Genomic DNA, 27,273 nt, shown 5'->3' on the forward strand with positions numbered 1-27,273 from the left:
CGGGGTCATTGCGGTCCCAGAGCGGTGTGGCCCAAGCCAGGGCTTTTCCAGACAGCAGGCTGACTACGAAAGCCACCTTAGACCTTTCAGTGGGGAACTGGTCCGACATCATCTCCAAGTGTAATGAACATTGGGAAAGGAAGCCACGGCAAAACTTAGAGTCCCCATCAAATTTATCCGGCAAGGATAGTCGTAGTCCAGAAGCGGCCACTCGCTGCGGGGGAGGTACAGGAGCTGGCGGAGGAGATGGTTGCTGGAGCTGTGGTAGTAACTGTTGTAGCATAACAGTCAGTTGAGACAGCTGTTGGCCTTGTTGCGCAATCTGTTGTGACTGCTGGGCGACCACCGTGGTGAGGTCAGCGACAACTGGCAGAGGAACTTCAGCGGGATCCATGGCCGGATCTACTGTCACGATGCCGGCTGGCAGGTAGTGGATCCTCTGTGCCAGAGAGGGATTGGCGTGGACCGTGCTAGAGGATCGGTTCTAAGTCACTACTGGTTTTCACCAGAGCCCGCCGCAAAGCGGGATGGTCTTGCTGCGGCGGTAGTGACCAGGTCGTATCCCCTAGCAACGGCTCAACCTCTCTGGCTGCCGAAGATAGGCGCGGTACAAGGGAGTAGACAGAAGCAAGGTCGGACGTAGCAGAAGGTCGGGGCAGGCAGCAAGGATCGTAGTCAGGGGCAACGGCAGGAGGTCTGGAACACAGGCTAGGAACACACAAGGAAACGCTTTCACTGGCACTAAGGCAACAAGATCCGGCGAGGGAGTGAAGGGGAAGTGAGGAGATATAGGGAAGTGCACAGGTGTAAACACTAATTGGAACCACTGCGCCAATCAGCGGCGCAGTGGCCCTTTAAATCGCAAAGACCCGGCGCGCGCGCGCCCTAGGGAGCGGGGCCGCGCGCGCCGGGACAGAACTGACGGAGAGCGAGTCAGGTACGGGAGCCGGGGTGCGCATCGCGAGCGGGCGCTACCCGCATCGCGAATCGCATCCCGGCCAGAGGCGGTATCGCAGCGCCCCGGGTCCGTGGAACCGACCGGAGCGCTGCAGTGAGAGGAGTGTAGCGAGCGCTCCGGGGAGGAGCGGGGACCCGGAGCGCTCGGCGTAACAGTGATTCTAATAGCGACGCCTCTGATCTACATGTTATACTGACTAACAGTATTATTTTACTAACCCAGCACACACCCTATGCGTGTTACAGCAAGGCAAAGTGTTCCACACCCTATTATGCCTCTTTGTAGGCCAGAAATAGCAGTTTTTAATAGCGATTAGCCGCAAATAAATTTGGACCGTACCAAATTTTTCTGAAAATTCGCTGAATCGGCTGAATCTAATTTTTCAAAAATTCGCTCAACTCTACTCACCATGATAAATTATGTGTGGTTCGCTGTTTAAAATCTTATGAACAAAAGACTGCTCTTTTATGATCCCCATCTTCCTCTCAGCTACTTATTTCTTACTGTAATCCTCATCTACCAGTCTTTTCTGCCACTCTAGCAAGGTGAATCTAACATTCTATGAGTTTAGCTGGGATTGACATCAACAGATTCAGTGCTGATTCCTCCAGAGGAGCAATGTCTACTAAAAGCGAGAGGTTCCCTTGAAGATATCCTTAAAACGGCTAATTGGTCTTCTGAGTGTACCTTCAAAACTTTTTATTTCAGACCTGAATCTCATGTTTCTATGCTTCTTATTTAACAATTAAACAGTTTACATATTTTCATTTATCATTACCCATTTTAGCTTTAAAATTGTCTTACATAAAATTTGAGATTTTCCTAGCTATGGATTTTATTAAGACAGCAAGCGAATATTATTCCCCCCGTGTATTCCCAACCCTTAATATCTGTTTTGCTTTTTTACAGCGCTTTAGTAATTCTACGAAGATTTACTTCTTTAAGTTCTCATCGTTGTTTCTGCAAGTTTAGAATCTGTTTTACAAAACGATGGACTGGACTGTATCCTGATTGGTAGATCACACTAGATATTCGCATGTTTGGTTGAATTTAAAACATTTTTGTTAACTATTTCGCTGTTGAATGAAAGTAGTAAAAAAGGTTGCATAATATTCCCCTCCTGTCTTACAAATCCATATTTTCCATCACCATAGCTAGAAAAATCTTTTTGTGTTTTTTTGTCATTTTGTTTGCAGGTTGCACCACCCTTGGCCTAAACATCTCTGTATAAGTCCTTCTTCCCACACACTATACACACCACACATAGGGCAATATATCCAAAGTATACAGTATACAAGCAGAGGTGGAATAGGACCTGTAAAGAGGATTTTTTAATACGGTAGTAAGACATGTTCACATGTTGTAGCTCCTGTTGTTTTTTGGTTGCAGTTTTGTCACGTCTTCCGAAATCTTTGTAAAATTCTAATTTCAGCAAAACTTTAATGGTACTGTGACAGAACCATAATGGAATATATATGTGAACATAGGCCAAGGAGTCATCTACATAACTGTAGATTACTAACAACATATGATAATCTTCACATCTTTACATATTTCTGGTGAATTATATACACACACAGGGACAGAGGCATAACTTGTAGCTTTTGAGCCCCATGTGCCAATTATGATCCTGGTCTCTTATGGGACAGATATGCCTTTGGGCCCTCTTAGGCACCAGGGCCCCAGTGTGACTGCTACATCTGCACCCCCTATAGTTACGCCCCTGCACTGGGGAAAATATATCAAATTTGTCTGAAAAATAAACTGTCTCTGTTGCCCATAGCAACCAATGTGAGCTTAGTTTTCATTTTTTCAGAGCAGTTTAAGAAAATAAAAGGTGAGCTTGGATTGGTTGCTAGGGGCAATAAGGACCATTTTTCTTTTAGACACTTTCGATACACCCCCCTCCCTTCCCCTGTATATTATAGCTAGATATGTCTGAGCTGCTTATTGGTTCAAGTAAAAAGGTGATGAGCCTGGCATGTGATGGACAGCTGTGCACTAGGAGCTATAGACAGTAGATGAGTTTTGCTCCAATGCATAGGGTTCCCTGGACACATTTTTTATGGCAGCGGGCATACGATGAGCTAGAGAATCAATGGGGTGCTCCTGGGCTTAGCTGCTATGTACCCATCTACATTAGCATACTAACCAGCAGTATCCTGACATAATATTATCTTCACTACTATCTATGTCCAAATGTGGGTGCAGTATGTAAAAATATGGGTTCAGTGGGGGACATTTATCAATGTTGGCTAGAGATGTCGAACTTTTGAAAAATTCAATTAGGCTGATTTGCCGAATTTTTTGTAAAAATTTGGTTTGATCCGAATTTATTAGCAGCGTATCTATATTAAAAATGGCTATTTCTGGACTACAGAGAGCCTCAATAGGGATGTAGAAAACATTGGAGTGTGCTGGGGTAGTGAAATAATACTGTTATTCAGAATTACATGCAGATTACCGGCATCGCCTTTAAAATCACTGCTGCAGAGCGGCACAATGACAGAGCCTGGAGGTGGCATCATTATGAGGAGACCATATAGTGGCTGTATGACACAGCGTGGAGGTGTTAGCAGCATGAGGAGACCATATAGTGGCTAAATGACACAGCGTGGAGGTGTTGGAAGCATGAGGAGACCATATAGTGGCTGAATGACACAGCTTGGATGAGGCTGAAGCATGAGGACACCATATAGTGGCTAAATGACACAGCGTGGAGGTTTTGGCAGCATGAGGAGACCATATAGTGGCTGAAAGACACAGCGTGGAGGTGTTGGCAGCATGATGAGACAATATACTGGCTGAATGACATAGCTTGGATGTGACTGAAGCATGAGGAGACCATATAGTGGCTGAATGACACAGCATGGAGGTGTTGGCAGCATGAGGAGACCATATAGTGGCTAAATGACACAACGTGGAGGTGTTGGAAGCATGAGGAGACCATATAGTGGCTGAATGACACAGCTTGGATGAGGCTGAAGCATGAGGACACCATATAGTGGCTAAATGACACAGCGTGGAGGTTTTGGCAGCATGAGGAGACCATATAGTGGCTGAAAGACACAGCGTGGAGGTGTTGGCAGCATGAGGAGACCATATACTGGCTGAATGACTAAGCTTGGATGTGACTGAAGCATGAGGAGACCATATAGTGGCTGAATGACACAGCATGGAGGTGTTGGCAACATGAGGAGAGCATATAGTGGCTAAATGACACAGCGTGGAGGTTTTGGCAGCATGAGGAGAACATATAGTGGCTGAATGACACAGTGTGGAGATGTTGGCAGCAAGAAGAGACCATATAGTTACTGAATGACACAGCCTGGAGCTGGCAGGAGCAAGAGTAGACACTAGGGCTTCACAATCCCTAAGATTAAAAGATGAATTTTGAAATTAAAATTTAAGATTTATGGCAGCTATTGCTACTATAAAATTTTTTTAGGCCCAGGCCCAGCAGCATCAGTAAACCATATGTTGGCTGAATGACACAGCCTGGATGTGGCTGAAGCATGAGGAGACCATATAGTGTCTGAGTGGCACAGCCTGGAGGTAGCTGAAGCATGAGGAGTCCATATAGTGTCTGAATGGAACAGCCTGGAGGTAGCTGAAGCATGAGGAGACCATATAGTGGCTGATAGGCACAGCCTGGAGTTTGTGGCAGCATGAAGAGACCATATAGTGGCTGAATGGCACAGCCTGGAGGTGACTGAAGCATGAGGAGACCATATAGTGGCTGAATGGCACAGCCTGGAGGTGGCCGAAGCATGAGGAGACCATATAAAGGCTGAATTGCACAGCCTGAAGTTGGCTGAAGCATGAGGAGACCATATAGTGGCTGAATGGCACAAGCCCAGTTTGTGGCAGCATGAAGAGACCATATAGTGGCTTAAAGGGTTTATCCAGGAAAAAACTTTTTTTTATATATCAACTGGCTCCAGAAAGTTAAACAGATTTGTAAATTACTTCTATTAAAAAATCTTAATCCTTTCAATACTTTTGAGCTTCTGAAGTTAAGGTTGTTCTTTTCTGTCTAAGTGTTTTCTGATGACTCGTGTCTCGGGAAACGCCCAGTTTAGAAGCAAATCCCCATAGCAAACCTCTTCTAAACTGGGCGTTTCCCGAGACGCGTGTCATCAGAGAGCACTTAGACAGAAAAGAACAACCTTAACTTCAGAAGCTCATAAGTACTGAAAGGATTAAGATTTTTGGATAGAAGTAATTTACTAATCTGTTTAACTTTCTGGAGCCAGTTGATATATAAAAAAAAGTTTTTTCCTGGAATACCCCTTTAATGTCCCAGGCTTAGCAGCAACACTAAAGCATGTAGTTTCTGAATGACACAGACTAGAGCTGGCAGCAGTATGAGTACACAAGAGGGCTTTACAACCCCTAAGATTAAATGATGAATTTTGACATTTCCATTGAAGATGTATGGTACCTAGGGCTACCATAAACATATATAGGTAATGTCCTAGGCCCAGCAACATCACTAAACCATGTAGTTGCTGAATGGCACAGACTAGAGCTGGCTGAAGCATCAGTAAACCATATATTGGATGAGTGGCACAGCCTGGAGGTGGCTGAAGCATCTGTAAACCATATATTGGATGAATGACACAGCCTCGAGGTGGCTGAAGCATCTGTAAACCATATAAATGGATGAATGAAACAGCCTGGATGTGTTGGCAACATGAGGAGACCATATAGTGGCTGAATGACACAATGTGGAGTTGTTGGCAGCATGAGGAGACCATATAGTGGCTGAATGACACAATGTGGAGTTGTTGGCAGCATGAGGAGACCATATAGTGGCTGAATGACACAGCGTGGAGGTGTTTTCAGCATGAGGAGACCATATAGTGGCTGAATGACACAGCCTGGAGCTGGCAGCAGAATGAGTAGACACTAGGGCTTCACAATCCCTAAGATTAAAACATGATTTTTGAAATTTAAATTGAAGATTTATGGTTGCTAGTGCTTCCATATAAATGTTTAGGCCCAGGCCCAGCAGCCTCAGTAAACTATATATTGTCTGAATGACACAGCCTGGAGGTGGCAGCAGCAGCATCAGGAGTCCTGAAAGTGACCTGGTGACAGAGTGGTGCGGTGTGTGTCAATACCAGTACCCGGTGACGAAGGTGTGGGAAAAAAGGTCTGAGGCGGAGGAATGTTTGTAACTGGGGAGCAGCACCTTAAATATGTTTGGCACTATCCATATTTGTGAAGTGTTTGGTTGGCACCATGGTCAATCTACTCTGATCCATCAGGCATTGGTGGTTGGAAATCCTGGCTGATCCATGCCTGATTCATCTTCACAAAGGTCAGACTCTCCAGATTTTTCATGGACAGACAAGTTCTCCTTGAGGTGACTATGGCCCCAGGGTCGGTTTTAGGCTCAGCGTGGCCGTAGGCAAAATCAAAAGAGGGGCCCCAAAAGTTGTAATAGTGCACTAACCAGATTTGCACATTTTTGGTCACTTCAAATACCATAAAAAATATCTAAAAAGCAATTGAAAAGTCCCATCAAAACAAAAATGGTACTGATTAAAACTACAAATCAAAGCGCAAAAAATTGCCCTCATACATCCCCATATACAGAAAAATAAAAGAGTTATAGGGATCAGAATAGTACGATTTTATATTTTTGTATCGTTCCCCATTAGGTTGACAGTATAGTTCCCCCACATTAGGTTGGCAGTATAGTTCCCCCACATTAGGTTGGCTGTATAGTCCCCCCACATTAGGTTGGCAGTACAGTTCCCCCACATTAGGTGCAGTACAGTTCCCCCTCATTAGGTTGGCTTTATAGTCCCCCCACATTAGGTTGGCAGTACAGTTCCCCCACATTAGGTGCAGTACAGTTCCCCCACATTAGGTTGGCTGTATAGTTCCCCCACATTAGGTGCAGTACAGTCCCCCACATATTAGGCGCAGTATAGCTCCCCACATTAGGTGTAGTATAGCTCCCCACATTAGGTGCAGTACGGTTCCACCACATAAGGTGCAGTACAGTTCCCCCACATTAGGTGCAGTACAGTTCCCCCACATTAGGTGCAGTACAGTTCCTCACACTAGGTGCAGTACAGTTCCCCCACATTAGGTGCAGTACAGTTCCCCCACATTAGGTGCAGTACAGTTCCCCCACATTTGGTGCTGTACAGGTTCCCCACATTAGGTGCAGTATAGTTCCCAGGGCTTGATTGGGTGTGCCCAGGCACAGTCGGCACACCCCATGCGCACACTTATGCTGAGCAGCCGGCAGGGGGCCCCCTGGGAGCCCTAGGCAAAGGCCTGGTTCACTCCGACATAACGCCGGCCCTGCCCCGCCGCACAAAACATCCGCTCTGATGGCACATTACTGGCTAAGCAGGACCTTTTCAAGCTCAAACTCTGCTAGTTGCAGCCAAAAATCAAGTTTGGCTGCCCAAAAGTCCAGCGGATCTTCAAGGTGAGTTGGCATGGACATGTCAAGGTATGCCGCTACCTGCTGGTTTAGGTCATGCTCCATGTCTACCTGCTGCTGATGAGTTTCTTCACTATGCGGGTAAAAAAAGCTACTCATCAGCGACTGTAGGCTGCTGCTGATGGAGCTGGTACTGATCCTGCCTAGCAGTTCCTCCCCTGTAATACTCCGTTCGCCAAGGCAAACCATGTGAACAACAGCGTGACACCGCTGTGCCCTGCACACATGGTATGCTGAAGGGCCACTGAGACTTGTCTGGGCAGTGGAGGCTGAGGACACGGTGGAGGGTGAGAAGATGGAGTCACACACTGTCACAGGACCAATGGCCTGAGAGCGTGGAGGGGGAAGCGACGTGACCTGTCCAAGTTGGTGATGTGGCTGTGCAGGAACCACATTCACCCAGTGAGCCGAAAAGGACATGTATTGTCCTTGACCATACTAACAGCTCCAGACGTCGGTGCTGCCGTGCACTTTGGTACAAACTTTCTTCACAAAGAAATGACTGCTTGGCACTCTTCACCTAGGCTGGCACAAGGTGCAGAGTCCACCACTTGAAAAGGGAGGGACTGCAGCACCAGCAACTTGGACAGGAGCACATTCAGCTTCTGCGCCATTGGATGAGTGGGCGCATACTGTTATCTCTTGGGCAGGGCTTCACCGATGGATTGTTGGCGGAGTGGCTGACAAAGAAGGAGGAGCAGGAGCATCTGGTGGTGGAGCCTTGGCTGGCTGAAGAGCGGGAGCGGCTTGCCACTGGGTCATGCAGGAGGCTGGACCACTACATTGGAGCCATGGTCCTCCCAGGCCGCTTTATGGTGCAACATATGTTGATACAGGGCCGTGGTACCAACATTGGGACCCTGGCCATACTTCACCTTCTGCAGACATATCTTGCATGTGGCTATGTGAACCTCCTCCGGATGCTTGATGAAAAGCTGCCACACCACCAAGTAGCTGATTTTCCCAACAACAGTACACACTAATTGACTGCTACTTCCGCCGTCTCCAGGAATCCCTGCTCCACTACCTCCCGGGAAGCAGGTGGTCTCCCCCGGCACGTTTGGCTCCAGAATTTCCACTTCTGCCACCATGCTGACTGCCAACCATGCTACCACCTTGCTGGCTAAGCTGCTGCCTCACGGGCAACCTGACACTCTCTTCTCCTGATGATGATGAAGCCCCTTCTGCACCCGGCTCCCAATTGCGATTGGCTTCATCATCATCAACAAGTGTCTGCACGTCACTGATGTTCTCCTCAGGTTCCTCAACAGTGTCTGCTTCAGGACCCTGAACCCTGGCAACACCTCCTCCCACGTCACTCTGCTCATCACTACTTGCCCGCCTAGCAGATGTCTACTCCACTTCTTAGCTGGGCAGTAGCTGATGTCTGTCCTCTATTAGGTCATCCTCACTGAATAGTGGAGCTGAACCCACAGCATAAGATTCTTCTTAGAGGAGGGAACAGCATAGGACAGAGGCAATGGGAGGACAGGGACTGCTCCCGGGCCATGCCAACTGAGGGTTGTGTTTGAGGAAACCACCGACAACCCCCATTGTCTGGGGGTATCAGATGTCACTTGTGATGAAGTGTATGACCGTATTAACCAATCACAACCCCTAGCTGATACCGGGAGCTCAGGCCTCTTGCTGCGACTCCTGCTGCCATTCACCCCTAGTCTGCTGCAATCTCTCTGCCTGATGAATTTAGGCCTCTGCCACTCCTCTGTGCACGTCCTTGCACTTCTCTGCCTGACATACTTAGTGTGTATATGAGTAGAGTACAATATGCTTCACTACGCTTGAAACAATATTTGTCTAGAACAGCTGCAGGTGTGTACTTTTAACTGTCCTTTCACATTATCTAGGCCCTTGACAGATTAGCAGGTCCAAAATAGTACACTACTTAGATGCACGTATGTGGTGTGCACTTATGAGGGCAGAAAAATGTGGTACAGTATGCTTAAAAAAACGTATTTTAGTTAAACACCAGCCGGTGATTACTTTTGCCTGGACTTTCACAGTATCTAGGCCCTTGACTGATTAACAGGTTTAAAATAGTACACTACTTAGATGTAGGTATGTGGTATGCACTTAAGAGGGCAGAAAATGCGCTACATTACGCTTAATAAATGTATTGGAGTAAAACACCAGCCGGTGATTACTTTTGGCTCTCCTTTGAAAGTATGTAGGCCCTTGACAGATTAACAGGCACAAAATAGTGCACCACTTAGATGTAGGTTTGTGGTAGGCACTTATGAGGGCAGAAAAATGTGCTACTGTACACTTAAAAACTCTGTATTTTTGTAAAACACCAGCCGGTGAATAATTTTGCCTGAACTTTCACAGTATCTAGGCCCTTTACAGATTAACATGTACAAAATAGTACACTACTTAGATGTACGTATGTGGTATGCACTTATGAGCGCAGAAAAAGGCAGTACAGTCCGCTTAAATTTTTTTTTTAGAAAAACACCATCCAGTGATTACTTTTTCCTGGACTTTCACAGTATGTAGGCCCACGACAGATTACCAGGTAACAAATAGTACACTACTTAGATGTACGTATGTGGTATGAACTTATGAGGGCAGAAAAATGTGGTACAGTACACTTAAAAAATATATATTTTTGCACAACACCAGCAGTACACAACAGTGCAGCAGCAAAAAAAAAAAAAAAGCTGTGTACTAAACACAAAATTGCACTCTGTCACAGACTATTAGGAATGGACTACTGGGTATTATACCGTCTACAGACTAGTATAACTGTCAGATGATTTTTTGTGGAACAAAGACACTGAATTGCGCTGAAAAATTATTCCTGCCTCCTCTGCTAAGGTTTATGAAGTTGATGCAGCTTGTTGAAATGTATGAGGCAACACACTGAAGAAAGTGACCGGGAGGTTAATGCTTGCAGCTGCAGTAAAAAACCTTTTCAGTGAAAAAAAAACATACACATAGCGATGTCTGTCCTATCTGTTTGCAGTGGAAAGAATGATATGATGAGCCGCAAGATGGCTGCCGATTATATAGGGCTGTGACATCACAGGGGTGACTGGCTGCTGATAGGCTGCATCCTGCATGTGATTAAGGGTCATACCGCCTACTTCCCTTCCTGCCTTGCCTTCCCCCATGTACTGACAGGTGGATCCGCCATTTTAGATGTCCTGGAGCTTGGACTACAGTAAATGGAGTTTAATGAAGCAATTCACACGATTGAATTGCGGCGATATTCGCATTAGTTGCGAATCGAATATTTCCTGACATTTGTAACAAATTCAGGTTTGTCAGCTTCGATTCGCTCATCTCTAATGTTGGCGTAAAGTAGTGTAAGATTTTACCCCTGTTGCTTGGTGTATTGTTTGCACAGTTGCTCAAAATTTACTGAAAAGGCGCACGGGACTTGATCAATTTTTCTCAATTATAGAAACCAGTGAGCTGCAGAGATTGGTTTAAGCTTTGTGCTCTGGCATCTGACACTTTTGTACGTGTCCTATTAGGTGGTGTAGGTTTGTGCAAAAAAAAATAAAACACTTCTTAATTTAATTTGTGCAAATAATAAATACAGCTCCACTGCAAAAAGTGGTGTATGATGCTCCAAACAGTAGACAACTTTGAAAGATGTTCTTCTGAAAATTGTGCAAAAAATGCAATTGCGCAGAAAAAAGCTATTGCACAAAATTTGCTGTGACATTTTGAACATTGAAGTGCTGTAAAACCAATGATAAATGTCCCCCAGTGTGTCCAAATATGGGTGAAGTATTTCCAATTGTGGGTGCAGTGTGTCTAAAAATATGGATGTAGTTTGTCTGAATGTGGGTGCAGTGTGTCCAAATGCGGGTGTTATATCCTTTTATACCTAGACCGGAAACCATGACAAGGGGACATCATCTATGTTTATAGGAAGAAGGTTTCACCATCATCACAGAGATGTCTGACTCAATAAACAAGTTGAAGGGATCCGGATGTTTTTCTGGAAAAAATTAAATATAACAGGTCATGGATCCTAGATTTATAGGTATAGAAAGTTTATCCAGGGATTTATTCTGATCGCCATATTGGACTCGGGAAGGAATTTTTCCTCTGTCATGGGGCAACTAGCATCAGCCTTTAGGGGAAGTGGGGGAGGGGGGGGGGGCATTTACCTTCCTCTGGATCATAACAGTAGGATTTTAGGTTGAACTTGATGGACTCTTGTCTTTTTCCAACCTTACAAACTATAGTCTGAGCACCAACAGGCTGACCGCCCTAGCCCTCCACCCCCACCCTTTCTCCCTCTAAAGCAATGCTGGCAGCACTCATACATGTATTTCCCAAAGATAACCTCTGAATAAGATGCTGAGCATGTGCACTCAACTTTGGTCAACCATGGCCTGTTCTGAGTTGAACCTTTTATGTGAAACTGCTGTATGGTCTCGCCCACCATGCTGCAGCTCAGTTTTGACACAGACTTGGCAGGGTCTTGTGCACTAAGCAGTGAGAGTCAGGTTTCTATATCGTTGTATTTATTTACTTACTTATTTATGCATCTATATACATACATAATAGGGGAGATATATCAAAACCTGTCCAGAGGAAAAGTTGCCCAGTTGCCCATAGCAACCAATCAGATCGCTTCTTTAATTTTTCAGAGGCTTTTTCAAAAATGAAAGAAACGATCTGATTGGTTGCTATTTTTCCACTGTACAGGTTTTGATAAATCTTCCCTATTGTGTGCACAGACAACCACTTTTGTATAAACACAAAGCACATTAAAGGGGTACTCCGGTGGAAAACAAATATTTTCAAATCAACTGGTGCCAGAAAGTTATACAGATTTGTAAATTACTTCTATTTAAAAATCCTAATCCTTCTCGTATCTATCAGCTGCTGTATAGTACAGAGGAAATTATAGCTGGATCAGACAGAGGGGAAGAAGCTATAGTTATATTTGATAGCTTATTTATTTAGAAATCAGTTTTATTCCCGTTTCTCTGTTGTAAGATGGACACAGTTTCCTACAATGTAAATTATCTCTTTTACAGTAAGTGCTGTAGTGTGACCTCAATACCACTAGATGGCTCCCAATCACTATTGTTTGCGTCTTATCACACTTTATCAGATAGAGGGACCAAAAGCCAGAACTATTACTATTGATTAATGCAGTTCTTTTTCCAAACAGTGGGGGGTATGCATGAAAAGTGGGTGAGGGGAACGTCTTTTTACTCCATTAATTCTCGTGTTGGAAACTGTGTACCTGCACAAATTTTTTTACACGGCGCAGGGCATGTGATAAATCTGGTGCTGATCACATTTCTCTGCGACTTTTTGCGCAAATTTTTAACGTGTGCGACAAATGTGTGACTTGTTAATAATGTTGTCCACAGTCAATTTCTAAGCCAACTGAGGACTAGTGTAGAATCGCGCCTAAATAAGCGTAGTTGCGCCAAAATATGCAACAAACTGAGAAGTTGCAAATCATACATTTCTCACCACTACATGATTTTAACTGAAATGTTCTACAAGGTTTGGCGCAAAATATTGTCGCAAAAAGCAACTGTACCTAAAAATAGAGACAAATTACAGGCAAAATAATGGAGTAATGGACGTTTTATACATACTCCTCAGGGTGCCTCCAGCTGTTGCAAAACTACAACACCCAGCATGCCTGGACAGCCGAAGTAGATTTTTTTCCACAAAGAAACAAATAAAACAAGACAGCCAAATAGATCAGATTTCATATTATATACTCTCATACGATCAGAGTAGGTAGATCAAAATAATAAACCCAGTAGTGTGACAGTTGAGCTGGTTACACTGAAAACTGACATACAGTGGGGATCAAAAGTTTGGGCACCCCAGGTAAAAATTTGTATTAATGTGCATAAAGAAGCCAAGGAAAGATGGAAAAGTCTCCAAAAGGCATCAAATTACAGATTAGACATTCTTATAATATGTCAACAAAAGTTAGATTTTATTTCCATCATTTACACTTTCAAAATAACAGAAAAAAAAAAATGGCGTCTGCAAAAGTTTGGGCACCCTGCTGAATTTATAGCATGCACTGCCCTCTTTGAAAAGCTGAGACCTGCCATTGTCATGGATTGTTCTCAATCATCATCTGGGAAGACCAGGTGATGTCAATCTCAAAGGTTTTAAATGCCCAGACTCATCTGACCTTGCCCCAACAATCAGCACCATGGGTTCTTCCAAGCAGTTTTCTAGAAATCTGAAACTGAAAATAGTTGACGCTCACAAAGCTGGAGAAGGCTATAAGAAAATAGCAAAACGTTTTCAGATGTCAATATCCTCTGTTCGGAATGTAATTAAGAAATGGCAGCCATTAGGAACAGTGGAAGTTAAAACAAGATCTGGAAGACCAAGAAAAATATCAGACAGAACAGCTCGCAGGATTGTGAGAAAAATTATTCAAAACCCACGTTTGACTGCACAATCCCTCCAGAAAGATCTGGCAGACACTGGAGTTGTGGTACACTATTCCACTATAGAGAGATACTTGTACAAATATGGTCTTCATGGAAGGGTGATCAGAAGAAAACCTCTTCTACGTCCTCACCACAAAAATCAGCGTTTGAACTTTGCAAATGAACATATAGACAAGCCTGAAGCATTTTGGAAACAAGTTCTGTGGACCGAAGAGGTAAAAATTGAACTTTTTGGCTAGAATGAGCAAAGGTACATTTGGAGAAGAAGGGGAACAGAATTTAATGAAAAGAACCTCTGTCCAACTGTTGAGCATGGGGGTGGATCAATCATGCTTTGGGGTTGTATTGCAGCCAGCGGCACAGGAAACATCTCACGAGTAGAAGGAAAAATGGATTCAATAAAATTTCAGCAAATTTTGGATGCTAACTTGATGCCATCAGTGAAAAAGCTATAGTTAAAGAGAGGATGGCTTCTACAAATGGATAATGATCCTAAACACACCTCGAAATCCACGAGGGATTACATCAAGAGGCGTAAACTGAAGGTTTTGCCATGGCCTTCACAATCTCCTGACCTCAACATAATTGAAAATCTATGGATAGGCCTTAAAAGAGCAGTGCGTGACAGACAGCCCAGAAATCACAAAGAATTGGAAGACTTTTGTAAGGAAGAATGGGCAAAGATACCTCAAACAAGAATTGAAAGACTCTTGGCTGGCTACAAAAAGCGTTTACAAGCTGTAATACTTGCCAAAGGGGGGCAGTACAAGATATTAACTCTGCAGGGTGCCCAAACTGTAGCAGACGCCATTTTTTTTTTCTATTTTGAAAGTGTGAATGATGGAAATAAAATCTAACTTTTGTTGACATATTATAAGAATGTCTAATCTGTAATTTGATGCCTTTTGGAGATTTTTCCATCTTTCCTTGGCTTCTTTATGCACATTAATGAAAAAGATTTACCTGTGGTGCCCAAACTTTTTATTCCCACTGTGTATATATATATATATATATATATATATATATATATATATATATGTACAGTACAGACCAAAAGTTTGGACACACCAAAGTTTGGACACACTATATATATATAAACAAACAACAAAAAACGTGGTCTCAAATGGCTGGAAGTGCTCAACCCCAAATGCGGTTGTGCATTTATACTGGGGGAGCAGATCCTGCCCTTGTAGTCCGTTGCTAAGGGCGATCCCCAGCCTAAAAATGCATACAATGGAGGATGCCTGCAGCGGACTACAAGTGCCACAATAGAATCCTACACCAGATAAACGGTGTGGATATGTAACAATTAGAATACAATACAGGAATATCGGTGCACTACTGTGGTAGATGTAAACAATACATTGGCTATCCCTCAACACTGATGTTAAAATTGAGACATTCGCCAGTGTATCCTTATATGAAGGACACACCAGAGCCCGCACACCAACGCCAAGGTTTCTCAATTTGGTGCGAGACCTAACGCTAGTCCTACCTGTGCTTGATAAACAGAACAGGGGCCAGTGGGCAATTACGGCAGCATTCGGCTGGCTCACAACTTCCTTCCAGATACCCTCCAGTGTTACTACGCACACATGCAATGGGAGGAGGGAGGCAAGCTGCAAGCCCCACCTGAGTTGGCTATTATGGGTGCCTGGCCTCACAGGTGCTACCTTAATGCTGCCTGGTAGATATTCAAGGCGCATTAATGTTGGAGTTTACACACCTCCAAATTTAAAATTTAAACAAACAACAAAAAACGTGGTCTCAAATGGCTGGAAGTGCTCAACCCCAAATGCGGTTGTGCATTTATACTGGGGGAGCAGATCCTGCCCTTGTAGTCCGTTGCTAAGGGCGATCCCCAGCATAAAAATGCATACAATGGAGGATGCCTGCAGCGGAATACAAGTGCCACAATAGAATCCTACACCAGATAAACGGTGTGGATATGTAACAATTAGAATACAATACAAGAATATGGGTGCACTACTGTGGTAGATGTAAACAATACATTGGCTATCCCTCAACACTGATGTTAAAATTGAGACATAAGGATACACTGGCGAATGTCTCAATTTTAACATCAGTGTTGAGGGATAGCCAATGTATTGTTTACATCTACCACAGTAGTGCACCGATATTCTTGTATTGTATTCTAATTGTTACATATCCACACCGTTTATCTGGTGTAGGATTCTATTGTGGCACTTGTAGTCCGCTGCAGGCATCCTCCATTGTATGCATTTTTATACTGGGGATCGCCCTTAGCAACGGACTACAAGGGCAGGATCTGCTCCCCCAGTATAAATGCACAACCGCATTTGGGGTTGAGCACCTCCAGCCATTTGAGACCACGTTTTTTGTTGTTTGTTTAAATTTTATATTTGGAGGTGTGTAAACTCCAAAATTAATGCGCCTTGAATATCTACAAGGCAGCATTAAGGTAGCACCTGTGAGGCCAGGCACCCATATTAGCCAACTCAGGTGGGGCTTGCAGCTTGCCTCCCTCCTCCCATTGCATGTGTGCTCAGTCACGCTGGAGGGTATCTGGGAGGAAGTTGTGAGTCAACCGAATGCTGCCGTAATTGCCCACTGGCCCCTGTTCTGTTTATCAAGCACAGGTAGGACTAGCGTTAGGTCTCGCACCAAATTGAGAAACCTTGGCGTTGGTGTGCGGGCTCTGGTGTGTCCTTCATATAAGGATACACTGGCGAATGTCTCAATTTTAACATCAGTGTTGAGGGATAGCCAATGTATTGTTTACATCTACCACAGTAGTGCACCCATATTCTTGTATTGTATTCTAATTGTTACATATCCACACCGTTTATCTGGTGTAGGATTCTATTGTGGCACTTGTAGTCCGCTGCAGGCATCCTCCATTGTATGCATTTTTATGCTGGGGATCGCCCTTAGCAACGGACTACAAGGGCAGGATCTGCTCCCCCAGTATAAATGCACAACCGCATTTGGGGTTGAGCACTTCCAGCCATTTGAGACCACGTTTTTTGTTGTTTGTTTAAATTTTAAATTTGGAGGTGTGTAAACTCCAACATTAATGCGCCTTGAATATCTACCAGGCAGCATTAAGGTAGCACCTGTGAGGCCAGGCACCCATAATAGCCAACTCAGGTGGGGCTTGCAGCTTGCCTCCCTCCTCCCATTGCATGTGTGCGTAGTAACACTGGAGGGTATCTGGAAGGAAGTTGTGAGCCAGCCGAATGCTGCCGTAATTGCCCACTGGCCCCTGTTCTGTTTATCAAGCACAGGTAGGACTAGCGTTAGGTCTCGCACCAAATTGAGAAACCTTGGCGTTGGTGTGCGGGCTCTGGTGTGTCCTTCATATAAGGATACACTGGCGAATGTCTCAATTTTAACATCAGTGTTGAGGGATAGCCAATGTATTGTTTACATCTACCACAGTAGTGCACCCATATTCTTGTATTGTGTATATATATATATATATATATACTAGGGATCGACCGATATCGTTTTTTTAGGGCCGATACCGATAATCGGTGCAGGTTAGGGCCGATAGCCGATAACTTATACCGGAATATCGGTATAAGTTATCGGCTATTTAACCCCCTGCGACACCGCTGCAGATCATTGATTTAAAGCGGGCGCTTTAAATCAATGATCTGCAGTGGCTTTTGCGGAGCCATAGGCCGCCGCCGCCACCACCCGCTTCTCTCCCCTTACCTGTCAGGGTGATCCGGACCATCCATCCATCGTTCCTGTAGCGTCCGGGGGCGTTCCGGGTGGAGGGTGGTCCGGTCCGGGCTGTCCTTCTTCTCCGGCGGTCATCTTCTCCACTCCGGGCAGGCTCCGGCCTAGTACGCTGCATAGACGTCGCTGCGCAGTGACGCCCGTGCGCAGCGACGCACCTGACGTCACGGCGTAGCGGCGTCTATGCAGCGTACTAGGCCGGAGCCTGCCCGGAGTGGAGAAGAAGACCGTGGGAGAAGAAGGACAGCCCGGACCGGACCACCCTCCACCCGGAACGCCCCCGGACGCTACAGGAACGATGGATGGATGGCCCGGACCAACCCCATTACGGGTAAGTTTAATTTTTTTATTAACTGGGAGGGTGGGGGAGGGGCCCGACCGGTATAGCGGTATGGGAAAAAATCCATACCGGTATACCGCCTAGCATCACGGTGGGGGGTGCGGTGGGTCGGCGGTCGCGGTGCGGCGGGTCGAGGGGGTGGCGGTAGCGGTGCGGGGGGCGGGGCATTATCGGCTTATCGGCAAGATAATTGCCGATACCGATAATGCCCAAAATCGTGATTATCGGCCGATAATATCGGCCATACCGATAATCGGTCGATCCCTAATATATACAGTACAGACCAAAAGTTTGGACACACCATATATATATATATATATATATATATATATAGGCAATGAAGGCGACCGCAGTACTCCAAATCAATGTGCAAAAAAGGTTTATTCCAGGGTTAATACAGGCAACGTTTCTGTGGCCTCACACCACCATTTTCAAGCAACAACTGTGATTCATGGAGCCTTAAATAGTTACACACATGAAAGGGCTCATCATACATAATTAACAGTGAGTAATTTCATATAAATGGTATACATAATAAAAAAATTTGAAACAGTGATACAATATAAGATGCCAGAACGACAATATACATAAGTGTTAAAGTGCATCACCAAAAAAGTGACCATAGTGCATTAAAAACACATATTCCCATAATGGAAATCAAGAAAATCAGGTGGTATGAATAAAAAGAAATATAGAGGCGGGGCTTACCGCACAGAGGGTTGACAGTAAACAATAAACGCCATACAATAATGTAAGGCGGCGTGCAGCGGCGTCCACGCTGCTCCCAGTTCCGGGATGGTGTCACCGGCCAATCACAGCATCAGCTGACGTGCAGCTCACGTGAGTCGCGCGTAGTTCGCGCATGCGCGGCAAGAAATCGGAGTCCCGTGCATCCATATATGAAGAGGGCATAAGCATAATGTTAACTGCTAGTTTATAGCATACGGGCACGAGTAAATATACACATACATAGTGAGGTCCAAAGAGGTATGAAAAGAATAATAAACAACACGGGTGAATGAAAGGAAAAATTAAAATAAATAAATCAGTCTCCTTACCCCGTCACTTGCCTGCTACGCCACCATCTACCAGGACTGGGAGAGGAGGCAGAAGAGTCCTATCTCATGGCGGTGTAAAACATCACCTAATGAGACAAGATGGTCATGCTGCAACATCATGGGGCCACATATTGCTGTATGGAGAGTGCTGCACTCGTATATAACAGTCATTCAGTGGGAAAGACAGCCACAATTCAATGGAGTAAAATAAATATTATAAAGTTTATTGGACTATAATGTGTAAACAGTAGTGCATGACAGCGGATATGTCTGAGATTGCCCGGTGCACCAACTCATATTTGGGGAAAAAAAGGGGGATCTGAGAAAAATGAAAAAAAGAAAAAAAAGGAGCTGAGAGACACATATGAAACATTAGAATTGGACGCAAAATATCTTGCATGTTCTCCTCTGTGAGATGGCGCCCGCCATTGTTCCAATAAATATTCTAAAAAAAGAATAAAAAAAGGAAAAAATCTGTAAAATAATATCAATAATATCAAAATCACTGCAAATAGTCAAATTCAATGGGGACACAGTCAGAATAAACTCACAATTTACGCTGTATAAATCTGCGGTGTGACCGTAAATTCAACATTTAAACCTTTTGGTTGCAAATACTGGAGCTCATGTATCCACCTGAGCTCCCTCTTTTTTAAAAGGCTAATGCGATCCCCTCCACGTTTTGGAGGAGGGATATGGTCAATTAGGATACATTTAAGATCTTGCTAATTATGGTTAGCATCCACAAAATGTTTAGCCACGGGAAGGTCCGTACATTTTTTCCGAATACTGAATCTATGTTGATTTATCCTGGTCTTAAAATCCCATGTGGTCTCCCCCACATAGAGGAGACAACATGGACAGACCAGGACGTACACAACGAAATCTGAGGTGCAGGTTAAATAATGTTTAATTCTGTAGATTTTACCTGTATCTGGATGTGTGAAATTAGGGCCCTTAATCATATATTTGCAATTGACGCATTGTCGACAGGGGTTTGAGCCCCGGCCGGCAACGCTAAGATATCTTTGTGGATTAGGTTTCAGAGACACGTCAGATTTTACCAACTTGTCTCTGAGATTTGTACCTCGTCTGTATGATAATAGAGGGCGAATTTGGAATTCAGAAATATCTGGAAAACTCTTTTGTAAAATACCCCAGTGTTTATTAAGTATTGAAGCAATCTCTTTAGACTGGCCACTATATGTGGACACAAACGGGATACGAGGATTCATTTTTTTTGGCTCGTTAGTAGAAGTTTGTAGTAAGTCTTGTCTGTTTAGGGCTAGAACACGAGATCTGCCCTCATCTAATAATTTTTGAGGGTAGCCTCGTTGTGTAAAGTTATGGATCATCTTATCCAATGCAGGTTCGAGCTTCTCCTCCACCCCGATGATGCGTTTTGCCCGCAGCATATGGCTGGTGGGCAAAGATCGCACCATCGGGCGGGGGTGACAGCTGGAGAAATGTAAAATAGAATTACAATCCGTTTCTTTCACATACAGTTCTGTAACAAGATGATCAGCATCAATCCTGACCAATGTGTCCAGGAATGATACTTCCCTCTCGGATGCATGTAGCGTAAATTTAATGTTAGGATTTAGTGTATTCAAATAAGCATGAAAGGACTGACCCCCCCCCCCCCCCTACACACACACACTGACCCCCACACACACACACACTGGCACACACAGACTCATGCACACACACTGACCACCACCACCACCCCCCTTACACACACACACTGACCCCCCCACACACACACTGGCACACACAGACTCATACACACACACACTGACCCCCACACACACACACTGGCACACACAGACTTATACACACACACTGACCACCCCCACTGACCCCCCCCCCTTTACACACACACTGACCCCCACACACACACACTGGCACACACAGACTCATACACACACACTGACCACCCCCACACTGACCCCCCCCCCCCCCTTACACACACACTGACCCCCACACTGGCACACACAGACTCATACACACACACTGACCACCCCCACACTGACCCCCCCCCCCTCCTTACACACACACTGACCCCCACACACACACACTGGCACACATAGACTCATACAGTCACTGACCACCCCCCCCCCCCTTACACACACACTGACCCCCACACACACACACACTGGCACACACAGACTCATACACACACACACACTGACCACACACACACTGACCCCCCCCCCCCCCCCCCTAACAAGCACACACACTGACCCCCCACACACACACACACTGGCACACACAGACTCATACACACACACTGAGCACCCCCACACTGCCCCCCCCCCCCTTACACACACACACACTGGCACACACAGACTCATACACACACACTGACCACCCCCACACTGACCCCCCCCCCCCCTTACACAGACACACAGACTCACACACACTGACCACCCACACCCCACACACACACTGGCACACACAGACTCTCACACACACACACACACACACACACTGACCAGCCCCACCCCACACACACTGGCACACACAGACTCACACACACACACACACTGACCACCCCCACCCCACAAACACACACTGGCACACATAGACTCACACACACACACTGACCACCCCCACCCCACACACACACACTGGCACACACACACATAGACACATGGCAACACTTACCTGGCATAGGCTTCGCTTCTCCTCTCCGGCGGTGGCCCACGAGTCCTCTCTGGCGCCAGTCCTCTCCGACGGCATCCTCCTTGGTGGGTCTACGGAGTGACGTCACTAGCGCAATGTCTCTCAGCAGGACCGGGCTGCCGCCGCAACTGTGAGGAGGTAATCGAGCGCTATTGGATCGGGCGCATCAGACAACGAGGGGGGGGAGTGTTACAGTGGTGCTACGGGACAGGGGCGAGCGCATTGGACGACAGGGGGTTTGGGGGTGCTACGGGATAGGGGCGGGTGGCAGCTGAAGTGCTTTTGGACACACGGCATGGGCGGCGCAACAAAGCATAAAAAAAAAAAGTCCTTGATTTTTCCACCCCCTGGTCCTTGCGCTCTTAAGCGACCGCTTGGTCTGCCTAATGCAAGTGCCGGGCCTGACCATATCCCTCCTCCAAAACGTGGAGGGGATCACATTAGCCTTTTAAAAAAAGAGGGAGATCAGGTGGATACATGAGCTCCAGTCTCTGCGACCAAAGGGTTTAAATGTTGAATTTACGGTCACAGCGATTTATACAGTGTAAATTGTGACAGTTTGTTCTGACTGTGTCCCCATTGAATTTGACTATTTGTAGTGATTTTGATATTATTGATATTGTTTTACTGATTTTTTCCTTTTTTATTCTTTTTTTAGAATATTTATTGGAACAATGGCGGGCGCCATCTCACAGAGGAGAACATGCAAGATTTTTTGCGTCCAATACTAATGTTTCATATGTGTCTATCTTCTCCTTTTTTTTTCATTTTTTCATTTTTCTCAGATCCCCCTTTTTTCCCCCAAATATGAGTTGGTGCACCGGGCAATCACAGACATATCCGCTGTCATGCACTACTGTTTACACATTATGGTCCAATAAACTTTATAATATTTATTTTACTCCATTGAATTGTGGCTGTCTTTCCCACTGAATGACTGTTATATACGAGTGCAGCACTCTCCATACAGCAATATGTGGCCCCATGATGTTGCAGCATGACCATCTTGTCTCATTAGGTGATGTTTTGCACCGCCATGAGATAGGACTCTTCTGCCTCCTCTCCCAGTCCTGGGAGATGGTGGCAAAGCATGCAAGTGACAGGGTAAGGAGATATTGTGCTGAGATGCTTGGATACGAGTGTCATGGGATCAAGACCAGGCTTATCACTTTATTATGATTTATTTATTTTAATTTTTCCTTTCATTCACCCGTGTTGTTTATTATTCTTTTCATACCTCTTTTGAACCTCGCTATGTATCTGTATATTTACTCGTGCCAGTATGCTGTAAACTAGCAGTTAACACTATGCTTATGCCCTCTTCATATATGGATGCACGGGACTGCGATTTCTTGCCGCGCATGCGCGACTCACGTGAACTGCACGTCAGCTGATGCTGTGATTGGCCGGTGACACCATCCCGTAACTGGGAGCAGCGTGGACGCCGCTGCACGCCACCATACATTATTGTATGGCGTTTATTGTTTACTTTCAACCCTCTGTGTGCTAAGCCCCGCCTCTATGTTTCTTTTTATTCATACCACCTGATTTTCTTGATTTCCATTATGGGAATATGTGTTATTAATGCACTATGGTCTCTTTTTTGGTGATGCACTTTAACACTTATGTATATTGTCGTTCTGGCATCTTATATTGTATCACTGTTTCAAATTTTTTATTATGTATACCATTTATATGAAATTACTCACTGTTAATTATGTATGATGAGCCCTTTCATGTGTGTAACTATTTAAGGCTTCATGAATCACAGATATAGCTTGAAAATGGTGGTGTGAGGCCACAGAAACGTTGCCTGTATTAACCCTGGAATAAACCTTTTTTGCACATTGATTTGGAGTACTGCGGTCGCCTTCATTGCCTATATAGCACTTTGGACCTAGGACCGGGGTCCCTGAGACTGACTGCACCCATTCACAATCGGCTTGGGAGTGCTGCTCTTCAACATATATATATATATTTATATGTATATATATATATATATATATATATATATATATATATGTACAGTACAGACCAAAAGTTTGGACACACCAAAATTTTCTTTATTTTCATGACTATGAAAATTGTAGATTCACACTAAAGGCATTAAAACTATGAATTAACACATGTGGAATTATATATATACCAAAAAAGTGTGAAACAACTGAAAATATGTCATATTATAGGTTCTTCAAAGTAGCCACCTTTTGCTTTGATTACTGCTTTGCACACTCATTCTCTTGAAGAGCTTCAAGAGGTAGTCACCTGAAATGGTCTTCCAACAGTCTTGAAGGAGTTCCCAGAGATGCTTAGCACTTGTTGGCCCTTTTTACCTTCACTCTGCAGTTCAGCTCACCACAAAACATCTCGATTGGGTTCAGGTCCGGTGACTGTGGAGGCCAGGTCATCTGGCGCAGCACCCCATCACTCTCCTTCTTGGTCAGATAGCTCTTACACAGCCTGGAGGTGTGTTTGAGGTCATTGTCCTGTTGAAAAATAAATGATGGTCCAACTAAACGCAAACCGGATGGAATAGCATTCCGCTGCAAGATGCTGTGGTAGCCATGCTGGTTCAGTATGCCTTCAATTATGAATAAATCCCCAACAGTGTCACCAGCAAAGCACCCCCACACCATCATACCTCCTCCTCCACACCAGCACACCTGTGAAGTGAAAACCATTTCAGGTGACTACCTCTTGAAGCTCAACAAGAGAATGCCAAGAGTGTGCAAAGCAGTATTCAAAGCAAAAGATCTATGTCAGACCATAATTTTAATTAATAAAATTATTTGTTATACATTCTCATAAGTGACTCCATGTTTTCTTGCATGTAAGGCTACTGAAGAAGACTGCTGGGGATAACAGCGAGATACAGGTTGTGGTTTTCTTGGTCTTTATTGTGAAAAAACAGCAAGCATGCTATAGAACTTTCCAGCCGGGAGGCACATAGCGGATGTTATTGGAACAGTACTACTGACTTTTGCTTACAACTCTGGGCACTGGCAGATTCTGCTATAACTCACAGTAAGATCCCTGACAGTCTCTTGCACAGTAGTGTTGTAGGAGCGTCCACAAGGCCTCTTGAACAAATAGTCTCGGTAACATTTTTCATGGACGTCTTGTTCTTAGATAAGTGTGTAGCATGTGAAGTGTTTCCTGGAGCCTTGTTTAGCACTTGGCCTCTCCTGGTCTAGTGACTTCCCATGCTCCTGAGTCTCTCACATCTGATGAGACTCCTCCACTTTACACCCCTGCCTGTCACATTGTCTGCCAGCGTTTTACCCTTCTAAGTTGTTCATTCTGCCTTTTTTTATGGTCTTGCCACAGGATCTCGCTGTGAACCCAGGTATCATTACAATCCAGGTACCATGTCCATTGTCCACATATTAGCTTGGACAGCAGTATTAGGCTAAGTTCACATCTGAAATAAAGCTCTGTTCAGGGAGCTCTGCTGCAGAATCCATTTAAATACTAGACAAAAAAATATTGCAAGTAATTGTTTGTCCACTCAAATCCTACAAAATAAACAGACAACAGATGGAAACCCCACGGACCCCATTTAAGTGCAACAGACCATCCAGCTCCGTTTTTCTGCAGCAAAGGGACTCCGGCGCAGATGTGAATGATGGCTCAAATCGAACAAAATATTAACTGTTTAGCACAGTATTACATTATATAATATGTAGCATATGATGACAGGTATTCAGGTAACGCACACGGATAATAAACAATGACAATAAGGGAACACCAGCATTACTTGTGGGGACCCCCATATTCTATGGCACATAGATCATGAGGTCTCACAATAAGGGAAACCCAACATTACTCATCGGAGCCCTCATATTCTGAGACTATATTCACACGTGGTTATTTTAAGCTTATAAAAACTGGTAAGGTGATGCATTAGGTTTGCAGGTTGAACTTGCTTAAGTTTCGGTTTCCAACATATCTGCTGGAAATGACTGCTGAAAGGAAAGCAAAACTTAAGATAAATGGATAAGCAGCAATAAAAGCCTCACAGGCGGCGATACACCTTGCAGCCGATTCGCTCTGTGCCGTGGTAAGTTCTGCATGCTGATGTTAAGAGTTTGTACAAAGAATGACAATGCTACATAGATAATAATGATAACACACTGTTTATGCTACATATGCAGTAATACACTTTTCTTTTTTATTTTTTTACTGTTTTCTATGAAAATGCATGGAACATATTGATCAGCAATTCTATGAAGTCTATTGGATTTGAAAGGGATGCTCATTTTTTATTGCATACACTTTCATCAGATTACTATGTTTTCTTCACCCTGCTTCATACCTGCTTATATATATTTTTTGTTTTGTTTAATTGCTGCCATGTATAAAAGCCTGTTGGAAAATGCGCTAACAGGTGCCTGCGTATATTTATGTGGTCCTTAAAAGGTTAAACATGCATTGGTTGTTTGTTGTTTGGATTCATGTAGTTACAAAATGCCCCTCAAAAACCATCATTGTGAACAAGCCAAGGTTGGATTCGCGCAGCTATTTTTGATGCAAGTTTGTGAGTCAACCAAAAGAGTTTGTCCACCTGACTCTCCCACTGAGGGTCACAAAATTCAGTGCACATGTTGCAAAAGCAACCACATTGAGATGCAAAAAATATGTGCGCAAGGACGTTATAACAATGCATGTCAAATAGGTGCATAAATATAATCCAAACATGCAATAGTTATTTTTCAATATCCTGTAGATCCATAACTGTGTGAAGAAAATAGCTGACTGTCCCGAACATGTCGTTGCAGGTAAGTTATGTCTTTTTTTTTATACCATGTATATTAAAATTCAGACTAAGGGTAAGGACACATTTTTTTTACCAATATTTGAGACTAGGGGGAGTAATGTTTCTCCTTGAGGAGACCACCAAACTGGCGTATGGAGTTTTACAAGCCAGTCTTGCAATGCTCCATTGGAAAATAATATGCAAAGCAGCTTATTTCCAAAAATAAAGAACGTGATCTACAATCTTCTCTTACAATCAATGTCCGACTTTTAAAGAGCCTTAAAGGGAAAATGTCAGCAGGGTCACCCACACTAACCTAAATATACAAGTAGATTGTGCGGGTGGCCCTGTTTCTAATACTTCTTACAGGGTGAAAATCAGTGCAGGAGATATTCATCTTGTTGCTAGTATGGTATTTTTTCTTAACTGCAATGGAGGCGGGCACTGCTGTTGTATGAGCTATTTTTTTCTCCTGCCTGCTCCTGCGATAATCCTGCTCCCTTTTACAGACAACTCCACCCCCTTCATGGACCTGCTAAGGAAGAGAGATGAATGTTTCTGAAGGGGGCAGAGTTATTGGCAGAAGGGGGCGGGGTTATCAGCAGAAGGCAGTGGGGTATCTGCTAGAACGGGCTACAGAAAGCTTTACACATATAGCAGCAGCCCCCCTCTAGTGCAGATAAGAATAAAATAGCATACTTGCTACAAGATTAATATCTCCTGAATGGCTGAACCGTTTTTCACCATGTGAGAAGCATTAGAAACAGAGTCACCCGCAAAGAGAGGGAGTAACCCACAGCAGTTTTGTCCCTGTAGAGCAGAGGGCTGGCCAGCTAGTGAGAGGCTTTCATTGTGG

General features: G+C 44.5%; 1 protein-coding gene across 9 annotated transcripts in view; it reads left to right on the plus strand.

The window, feature by feature from the left end:
- LOC130276936 (phospholipase A and acyltransferase 2-like) overlaps positions 1–27,273 on the plus strand; it is a 69,880-nt gene that overhangs the window by 36,001 nt on the left and 6,606 nt on the right. For 3 of the 9 annotated variants that reach the window (XM_056526974.1, XM_056526970.1, XM_056526969.1), the window contains one exon: positions 26,388–26,439. In XM_056526974.1, the coding sequence (XP_056382949.1) occupies positions 26,428–26,439 (12 nt within the window). In that variant the 5' untranslated portion in view covers positions 26,388–26,427. Of the gene's footprint in view, positions 1–1,867; positions 1,973–10,636; positions 10,707–24,496; positions 24,686–25,638; positions 25,722–26,387; positions 26,440–27,273 lie in introns of those variants that run through there. The other 6 variants (XM_056526973.1, XM_056526976.1, XM_056526971.1 and 3 more) reach the window with 5 other exon arrangements.

This window comes from Hyla sarda, chromosome 6, assembly GCF_029499605.1.
Source record: "Hyla sarda isolate aHylSar1 chromosome 6, aHylSar1.hap1, whole genome shotgun sequence".
Classification (NCBI taxonomy): Eukaryota; Metazoa; Chordata; class Amphibia; order Anura; family Hylidae; genus Hyla; species Hyla sarda.